Source organism: Nicotiana tomentosiformis, chromosome 11 (genome assembly GCF_000390325.3).
Source record: "Nicotiana tomentosiformis chromosome 11, ASM39032v3, whole genome shotgun sequence".
NCBI classification, from domain to species: domain Eukaryota; kingdom Viridiplantae; phylum Streptophyta; class Magnoliopsida; order Solanales; family Solanaceae; genus Nicotiana; species Nicotiana tomentosiformis.
The window spans coordinates 6,531,985-6,542,382 of NC_090822.1; the positions used below are offsets into that span (position 1 = coordinate 6,531,985).

At 34.8% G+C, this 10,398-nt stretch overlaps 1 protein-coding gene across 1 annotated transcript; it reads left to right on the forward strand.

Annotated features, from left to right (window-relative positions):
- Nucleotides 1-4,291: 4,291 nt before the first annotated feature.
- Nucleotides 4,292-5,209, forward strand: LOC138901009 (uncharacterized). Its single transcript, XM_070188733.1, has one exon. The coding sequence runs from the start codon at nt 4,292-4,294 to the stop codon at nt 5,207-5,209; it is 918 nt and encodes a 305-aa protein (XP_070044834.1).
- Nucleotides 5,210-10,398: the final 5,189 nt, after the last annotated feature.

Consider the following 10,398-nt stretch of genomic DNA (forward strand, 5'->3'; position numbering starts at 1 on the left):
AGTTTAAAGTTCTAAAGTTCATAAAGCTTGAATTGGGGTGCGATTCGTGATTTTGATGTTGTTTGATATGATTTGAGGCCTCGAGCAGGTTCGTGTTATATATTGGGACTGGTTGGGTGCTGGTGTGATTCAGGGGCTTCGGGGTGGTTCCGGACCAAGTTTGAGTGTTTTGATGCTGCTGGTTGCTGGTTCTGGTGTTGTTCTTCACGTTTGCAAGGAGCCTCTCGCATTCGCGAAGAAGGATTTTGCTGTTGGGGCTTTGTTCTTCGCGTTCGCGAAGAAGGAATTTCTGTTGTCCGTCGTCTGACTTTGGAAGCTTATATCTCACAATATATAACGAATCTAGAGATGATCCAAACATGAATGTTGTAGCTCTTGGTGTCTAGTTTTCAGAAAGGTAAACCACTTGTCATTTGGAGTTATGTACAAAAAGTTATGGTAGATAAACTACAGTCTATCTGGGAAGAGTTTGGAAATCTCTGTTGCACAGGGCTGATTTTAGAAGCTTATATCGCGCAATCTACAAGGAATTAGGAGATGATCAATATATGAAAGTTATAACCCTTGATATCTAGTTTCCAGAAAGTCAAACCAGTTGTGATTTGGATTTTTGTACAAAGAGTTATGACCATTATACTAGAGGCTGTCTGAGAAGAGTTTAAAAATGGATTTTGAGAATTTTGTTCATCGCGAACGCGATGGGAGGCTCGCAAAAGCGAAAAAGGAAGTCGGGGCAGTGTTATAAGTCCTCCATTTCGGACCTTTGAGCCATTATTTCATATTTTTAGTTAGAAACCTTGGGATTTAGCGATTTTGGAGAGGAATTTTACCACAAAACTTGGGATAAGTATTCTTGACTTATTTATGATTATATTTCATGGATTAATCTTCATTTTCGGCGTTAGATTATTGATTTTTCAAGAAGAAATCAGAAGAAATTTCTATAGTTTCACAAAAATGAATTTTTGAGTTTTGAATACCGATTCGGAGTCGGATTTGAATGAAATTAGTATGGTTGAACTCGTAATTGAATGTGTTATCGAATTTTGTGAGTTTCGTCGGGTTCTGAGATATGGACCCCACTGCCAACTTTTCGAGCGGAGTTGAGAATTTTTATAAATTGTTAAATTTCAAGCATTGGAGTATACATTTTGATTGGTTTGCACATTGTTTGCATAGTTTTGGATTGACAAAGCATCGGTTTGAGGTGTTAGAGGGGCGTTGGAGCCGGCTATGGAACTTTGGAGCGATGTGAGTCTCTTGTCTAACCTTTTAAGAGGGAATTAACCCCATAGGTGATTTAAATTAGTATTTGTTGCTAATTGTGAGGGCTACGTACGCACGAGGTGACGAGAGTCCGTGAGTAGCTACTAATTATGCTATGTCCGGGTAATTTAGGACCCAAATCATGAATTACTTGTAATGTTTGCATCCTTTATTAATTGAAATACTTGAATCATATTGGAAATGGTTAGAGGAAATAGTAAAAGACCAAAATTATACTTGAATTTTTGTGCAAATTACTCGACCGTTAATAGAAATTGTACATCCTTATGTGTTAGCATTGTGATAGCTTCTCATCCCGGAGGTTCATAATATGTCCTTCTTTCTTATGGAGCGGGAAGAATGCCTCGGCAGTATAGATGCATCTATGAATTATGCCGCACGTCTCTCGGCAGTGTACACGTTATTCCGGATCGGGCCGAACGACCTCGGCAGAATCGTGCGTTATCGCTAGTAGTTCGAATATTCACAAGATAAACCTTCCAATGAAGCCCGTCATTTTATGGTATTTCCTATTTAATTGGTATTGACACTTGGCATTTTTCTAAGATATTAATGTAGAATACTAGCTCGAGAAACTTATGCTTTAAAAGAAATAATTAGAAGATTATAAACCTTACAGATTTACCCCACTATTGCTGTGAAATTCATATCTGCTCATGCTTTTATTATATTGCTCTATTGAACCTTTAGTAAGTGTGGATGTCGACCTCTCGTCATTACTTCTTCGAGGTTAGACTTGATGCTTACTGGGTACGCGTTGATTTACGTACTCATACTACACTTGCTGCATATTTTTGTGCAGGTACATATATATTTAGTGGTCTTTTGGGCAGAAAGGCGTGGCTATTGCGGGGACTTATGATGAGTTGCATTCCATGTTACGAATCCGCAACATACAGAGTCTCCATCAAAGTTATTTCCCTGTCTAATTTGTACTCCAGACAGGGGTTGTATTTTATCATATTTCCTAGTTGTTGCTCATGCACTTGTGACACCGGGTTTTGGGGGTTTTCTTCGGGTTAATCATTATTGTGGTTCATGATAATATTTTTATTTACTTTGTAAATTCTATAATATACTGTTAAATTAAGGAAAAGTCACGATTTTAAAAATACTAAAATGAGTAAATAAATTGATAAATCAATGTTGGTTTGCATGACAACGGCGTTAGACGTCATCATGACCCCCAATGAATTTTGGATCGTGACAATTTTATCATGTATCGATGAACGCGCTCCTTTGTGTCGACGATAAAGACCTAATGTATTCAACCAAATAATATTTCCTTGGTACGAAATTGAAGCCTCTACGTTTTTGTACACAACTTCATGATTAGCACGATTTTCAACGACGTAATTAATAGTCTAAGTTTTGAGCAGAAATTAGGGATGACGAAGGCAAAGAGGAAATACTAATATTAGAAGCTGTGATTGTTTCAATGGAAAATTTGGGAAGAGAAGCTTTATCGGATGCATTATTCAAAATTAATGAAACCACAAGCCAACCAAAAATGAGAAAGACAATACCCCTCCGTGAACCTATTTTTTTTAGTCCGTTCCAAAAAGAATGATCACTTTCTAAATTTGGAAACAGTTTAGCGTAAACTTACAATTCTATCCTTAGTGAGAAATATTTATAACCAGACAAATACTCTTGACCCTTTTTTGACTTGTTTAGGATCATAAATTCTAAAAGTCTTTATTTTTTTAAACTCCGTGCCCAGTCAAACATGTTCATATAAATTGGAACGTAAGGAGTAATTAATACCAGTACAATAAGGAAATTGTTGGACTTATTGGCTTGTTCTTCCTCTAAAATCCTAACGTTGCTATTATTTTCTGTACTTTTGTGAGGAGATGATTAAATTGCTATCTTCATTGGAGGAGAAAGTTAAAAGTTGATAAGTCAAGAATTAGGGTTAATAAGACGCTGAATACTTTTATTCAGTTTTTGGTTATGAGCATTAGCTAATCACTATAAGTTTTATAAGTTTTTTATATTATTTATTCCATAGTGAATGTGGCATTACAATCTTAATCCTAGAATAACCTTCTTTTGCGTTTTCTTGTTCAAGTTGATCAAGGGGTTGCAGTTTTAGTGTCAAAAGGATCTAATTAATCCCTTAATTATAGAGGCAAGTTTACAAAAATAGGTCTGCTTTTGGTCCAGACTTAAGAAATAACAAAAATACTACTGTAAAACATTATGGAGAAGCTAAAGGAAAGTTAAAACTTAGGTCACAAGTAAATGGAAATATCTGCAACTAAGGGGTGTGGCGGGATATTGGATGATATCTTTTCATCCTTAATCAAAGATTTCAGGTTGGAAACTTAAAAACAAAGAAATTTTAGTAAGGAGCGCTTCTCCTTAAATGGATTTACCTGGCGCGAATCTATTTTTTTTTAAAAACTATAAAATAACACTATAAAAACTGAAGTTGATTTATAACTAGGATTTTTTTATATGAACGGCAAATAGGATATAGGGCGGGGCAGGGTAAGGCGGGTGAACCCTTGCCATGACATGAGTGTTTTATTTTGTTTTTGGTTGCAATTGATTTAACATGTCTTGCCCCGTTTAACTCTTTTGTTTACATATATATATATATATATATATATTATTTTATTTTATTTTTTTAATTTAAATTATATTTCTTCCTGAAACTACTAATCCTAACTTGCACAGGATTTGAATCTCTCCAATTCCCAGCTGAGTTTGATAAAGTAAAAAAAAATAAAAATCTCTCCTATAAAACATTCTCTGTAAGATCCTCAAAAACCTTAGTTTCTTCTTCATACATACATATCTCTCTATGTTTTCTTCGCCTGATCAATATCATCTCTTTATTCATCATGAACTGAAAATCCCTGCAAATTTCATTACGAGTGAAAAGAAGAAATAAAGATGGGGTATCGGGCTGAAAGTATAAAGGAAATAAAAATAAGGGTGTTCAAGTGGACGCAAAATATGATAAAAATCATGTTTGTGATCATCCTCGTCAAATATGTTCATCATCAAAATTTGGGTTATTGGTTTTAAGAGTAAAAAACCAAACCAAGATTATAAGACCAAGAATTGCTGCTCCAAAAATCGCGGTGGACAAACAAAAAAAACAACTTTCAAGAAAAATGTTCAACCTTTCAAGTTAGTTGAATCTTCAGAAGAGTTGATCAAAAGCATTGAGCAAGCTTTAGGATTATCAAGTTTATTCTTTAAAGAGACAATTCCACATTTAGCCAAAACTATTTCATGTTATTTGAGAAGTAGCTTTGAGTATTTTGATGAAAATTTTAGTTTGTTACAAAATATGAGCGAATTGTCCAAGATTGTTGTGGCTATAGATATGAATATGCAGAGTGGAAGCTTTGAAATTGGCTCAGAATCATCTAACGATGTTTGTAGTTTCCAATTAACTGATCTGTATGAAACACTATTGAATGAAGACGGTCATAAGAGTAAGGAAAAAGTTGACGCAGTTTATTTACAAGTAGTTGATGGAGTTCAAGTATTTAGCGAGGTTAAAAAGAGAAGAGTTTATACTGAAGAAGAGATGGTACGTATAGCAAAAATCGTTGAACTTGAAGTAGAGTATACTTTTACTGATTCTGATACTCAAGATATCTTGGATACTCTATTGAATTTCTTGATAACGAAAACGGAATTTGTTAATGAAACTAGGGTTTTAGATGGGGAGATTCAAGAATTTAGGAATGTGAAAAGTGGATTGAAGATTGTAACATTGGATAAGGAGAATGTGAGTTTTGAGTTGGGAGATATATGTCCTGTTTGCTTTGAGATATTTGTAGAGGATTCAATTGTAGTGATCACACCTTGCTCTCATATATTTCATAGGAGTTGCATATTTACATGGTTATCAGAGAACAACACTTGTCCTATGTGTAGAAAAAGTTGTGCTACCTGAATAAAGACTACCGCGGGAATCTAGAGTCAGTGGATTCAAAACGAACGTAATCGTATTATATGTATATATATATTTTAGAATTTTTTGCATATGTGTGCGTAGGTCCATCGAATGCAATAAATTACAAAATCAGTCCTAGATCCGTCTCTGTACATTAATAGTTCTGGACATTCACATATTACTAACTTTTTCATCCCTTTTCTTTTCTATTAGAATTTAGGGATGGCGTTGGGGTGAGTGGGGTGTGTGTCAGGCGGGGCTGGACTTGGAGCCTGTTTAGATTAGCTTAATCGTGAAAATTCAACCTGCCCACATCCCACCCGGATTTCAACCCGCCCTGTATTGCCTCAAATAAACTCACCCCACATAAGTATTTTTTTCCTTTTTTCCTTTTACTTTGTTAATTACATATTTGTAAAATCAAAAAATCAGCATAGGTTCCAAAAGAAATTTTTTAATACGTTATGACTTTTTTCAAATGTAAATTGGTGCTATAATGATACTGTAAATAAATTAGTATGCGCAATTTAAATGCGATAATCTTAGGGGTAAATACTTTGTATATAATTCTGAGGATAGCTTTTATCGAAATGGTTAATGATGTTAAGATTTTAAGAATTTAGTTGGTAGCTGTAGGTACAATCAACATTAATGTTATGCAATTCAAATGGTAAATTGTGATATTCAGCAACAACAAGTTTTACAAAGTTAACGAACTAAATAGTATTTAGTAATGTTTGTTATCAAAATTCAAAACTAATAGTAGAAGTTATTTACCAAAAGCGTTAGTATTTTAAGTTTACAACTACTCACACGAGAGTATTTCAATGAGCAACTATTTGAAGTTGAGTTTAAGTTTGCACTGCAACAACAACTAACAACAAACTTTTAGTTGATTTCAAATCCCTAAATATCAGGAGGGTATTTAATTTACAATTTTATCTAGTATGAATTTTATTTTTAAAGTGTACAAAATGCGAACAATATTTGATTTAATAAGCAAACTTTTAGTTGATTTCAAATTTCTAAATATTAAGAGGGTATTAAGTTACCAATTTTATCTAATGCGAACTTAATTTTTAAAGGGTAAAAAGACGAACAATATATAAGAGAGAGAGAGAGAGAGTACGAAGTTCCTTAGTAAAATACCGCTCGTCGTTTTTATCCTTTAAACATAGATTGCATACTGAAAAAATAGTTATTTAATTATTTCTCTAATATTTAATACTTTGAAATGAACTAAAATTTCGATCATTTAATTTTTCCTTAATTGGATAAGTAGAAAATCCTATTTTCATTTGATTTTAAAGTCAAAGTACTTATGTGAATACTATGTAAGAAAGTATTTAAATACTAATGTAAAGATTTCCAATTGAAAAATCCATTGGGAAGGATTTAGAATCGTTCATATTTTAATAGTAAGGAAGGAAGGATTTAAAATCGTTTTTCAATTACAAAGTCTTATTTGAATATTCAGAAAGTCCTATTTTCAATCAATTAAATATTTATTAAAGTATCCAAAAGTAAAATATCTAATTGATTTCTCCCCTAATAATTAGGAGGTTTTAAATCAACAACTACAGTGTATTAATCCATCTTTATTTGAAATATATAAAAAAATTTAATATAAATATATCGTTTAAATTTTTTTCCTCATTTGATTTATATAACATAAATATGTCAAAACTAATTGTTACTAAAGTTGATAATATCAGTCGACACTTATTCGATATTAAAGGATATTTAAGCTCTCAGGCTATCTGTCTTTTTCTTTGTTAATATACACGATGTCTAAATCTCTTTTTAAATGTTCTATCATTAGCGCTAATATTTTGAAATCCATTATAATATTACTTAATAGCCAGCAACAAAAAGATGCTTTTTTTTCTGGAACTTTGATATGTGAAGGAAAACTTGAGGTTAAATTTAATAGTAAGGAAAAAAAATATTCTATAGAAAGAAAGGTTTGCTCAAATGCCAGAAATTTGAATAGAAAGATATATATCATCTTTATCTTTTAAAATTTGGTTGACAGATGACAATATATCAAATATAAATTAAAGTTAGAGCAATTTTTTGAATGATGATAATAGTTCTTAAAATTGATAAAGGCAATATTTGAAAAGCTCGGTATAATAAATAACTAAGATTATTTTATATTAATTTGTTAGAGTCCAAACTGCTGGTCCTTCTACATAACAGTTCCAATAAGACATTGTATAGGACCCGGGCCCAATTACTTGTAAATACCCATTTATTAATGTAAATATAAATACTTCAATAATGAAATAAAGAAAGCATGATGGTCTCACTCATCTTCTCTACCCTTCTAGGGTTTTCTTATTCAATTTCTTCCATAGCTCGTCTGAGCTTCATTCCAACATGGTATCAGAGCGGAAAATCTGATTCTCCGTCTCATAAGCTTCATTCTCAATGGAGATTTGCTCAGAGATTCCATCAATCGATTTCTCGTTAAAATCGAAGATTCCGTTGGGGTTTTCATCTGTAGTCGGGAAATTTTAGGGTATCAGCTCAAATCGTCTCCTGCTACACTCGTATTGATGAGAAGTCACAGTTTTGTGAAAGATTCAACAGAAATTTTCCTTCGATTCAAGCTAGGGTTTCTGCGCTACACGCAGGGCCTTGCTTCTTCGGGTTTTTTTTCAGAGGAAGGATGGTAATATCACTCTAATCTACATATTTGAGGATTATTTGGATATATCTTAGGGTTTACATTGTGTGAGTTCTGTATTTGCTTGTCGTCATTTTTGAGTTGTTCTCATATTGTATGAATAAAGATTTCTTTTGTTGATTACTCGTCTCTAATTAGTCTATACTATGGGTAGTACTGGTGATAGTTTCGTTTCTATAACCGAGGGATTTGCACCTTTTACACTCAATCTCTCTCATCCATTCTATGTCCATCCCTCTGATAGTCCTGATAGCCAATTGGTACCTGTGCCATTTGATGGACATAGTTTTGTATTTTGGAGGAGTAGTATGCTTACTTCTCTTTCAGCCAAAAACAAATTAGGTCTTTTAGATGGTAGAATCAGTCAACCTAACCCTAATTCACCTTATTATTCCTACTAGGAGAGATGCAATGATATGGTGAAAGCCTGGTGCCACAACCCAATTCTCCCTCCGTAAGACGTCGTGACGGCACCTAGTCTGTTGTAACGACCCAACCTGTCGTTTTGAGCCTTTGCACTTCACTCGGTATTTTATGGGAATGAGTAGCTCCGTATGATGTATTATGACTTATGTGAATCTTCTATTTTTGGTTTTTAGGTTATTCGGAATCGAATTGGAAGAATGGATTTCATTATTGAAACTTTAAATTGGGAGAGTTGACCAAGTTTAACTTTTTGTGAATTTGAACCCGGAATGGAGTTTTGATGGTTCTGGTAGGTCTGTTGGGTGATTTTGGACTTAGGAGCGCGTCCGGATTGTGATTTGGAGGTCCGTAGTGGAATTTGGTTTGAAATGGCGGAAGTTAAATTTTTGGAAAGTTTGACCGGAGTGAACTTTTTGATATCGGATTCGGATTGTGATTCCGGGAATTGGAATAGCTTAGTTATGTAATTTGGGACTTGTGTACAAAATTTGAGGTCAATCGGACGTGATTTGATAGGTTTCAACATCGGTTGTGGATGTTTGAAGTTCAAAGTTCATTAAGTTCGATTTGAGGTGCGATTCATCATTTTGATGTTGATATGTGTGATTTGAGGCCTCGAGTAGGTCCGTGTTGTATTATGGGACTTGTTGGTATATTCGGACGGGGCCCCTGAGGGGCTCGGTTGAATTTCGGACGTAGTTCGGATCATTTCAAATGGCTTTGCATTGTTGGTTTTTCTGCTGTTACCTGTTGCTTCTAGCGTTCTTCGCGATCGCGAAGGTGTAGCCGCAATCGTGAAAGGTGTTTGGTTAGTGGAGCTATTTGTTCTTCGCGTTCGTGCTTCTGAGGTCATGTTCACACTAGGTTGAAGATATTTGTCTTCGCGTTCGCATAGTGTTAAGGTTTGGCAGCTAGGAGTTGGAGAATTCTTCAATGCGATCGCGAAAGGTGAGTCGCGTTTATTGAAGCTTTGCATCAGTGGTCATCGCATTCGCATGGGGTGTATAGCGAACGCGTAGTGCTTTTGTTGGCAGTGTATTTTTGTTCATCGTGAACGCGATGGACTTCCCGCGTTCACGTAAGAGGATGCCTGGGCAGAAGTATAAAGTACTCTATTTCGGGGCTTTCAGCCATTTTTGCATTTTTGGAGCTATGAAGCTCGGATTGAGGCGATTCTTGAAGCAAATTTCACCATATGAATTGGGATAAGTGTTCTCTACTCGGTTTTGGTTATATTTCATGAATTTATCTTCGATTCTAGCTTTTGGTTGATGATTTTCAAAGAGGAAATTAGAGGTTTTGGCCTAAAGTTTCATAATGCGAATTTATGAGTTTTGAACATCGATTTGGAGTCGGATTTGAGTGAAAATAGTATGGTTGGACTCGTAATTGAATGGGTTGTTGGATTTTATAAATTTTGTCGGGTTCCAAGGTACGGTTCAGGGTTGGAATTTTGGCCGATTTTGGGCTTTTGATTCAAGATTTGATCTTTTTCGATCGGGTTTGGTTCCTTTAGCATTGTTTGATGTACTTGAGTTATTTTTGGTTAGTTTCGAGCCGTTCGGAGGTCGAAACGCGCGGGATGGCATTTTTGGAGCATCACCTGGCTTGCTTGGTATTTGGATTTGTCTTGTTCGAGGTAAGTAACTCATCTAATCTTGGAGCTGAGGGTATGGACCCTGAATATACGTGTTATATGTTTGGTGTTGAGGTGACGCACATGCTAGGTGACGGGCGTGTGGGCATGCACCGTGCAAACTGTGATTCCGTTATTTCTATGGTACTGTGTAGCTATCTGAACTTGTCTGTAATCATGAAATCTCTACGTACTAGAGTTAACGAGCTATGATTCATGTTAGAAGCCATGTTTAGGCTACATGCTTATTCTGTTGGGACCAGCTGAGGTCATTATTGCTGTTGAGTTATTTGTTTATATTGCAATGTCATACCCAGTCTTACTCATTTAATTGCATATCATATCTCAGTCTCTACTGTTATTTATTGATACATCATATCATCATTTTTGGGCTAGTTCATGTCATTGTGAGCCCGAGAGACTGGAGAGGCTGGT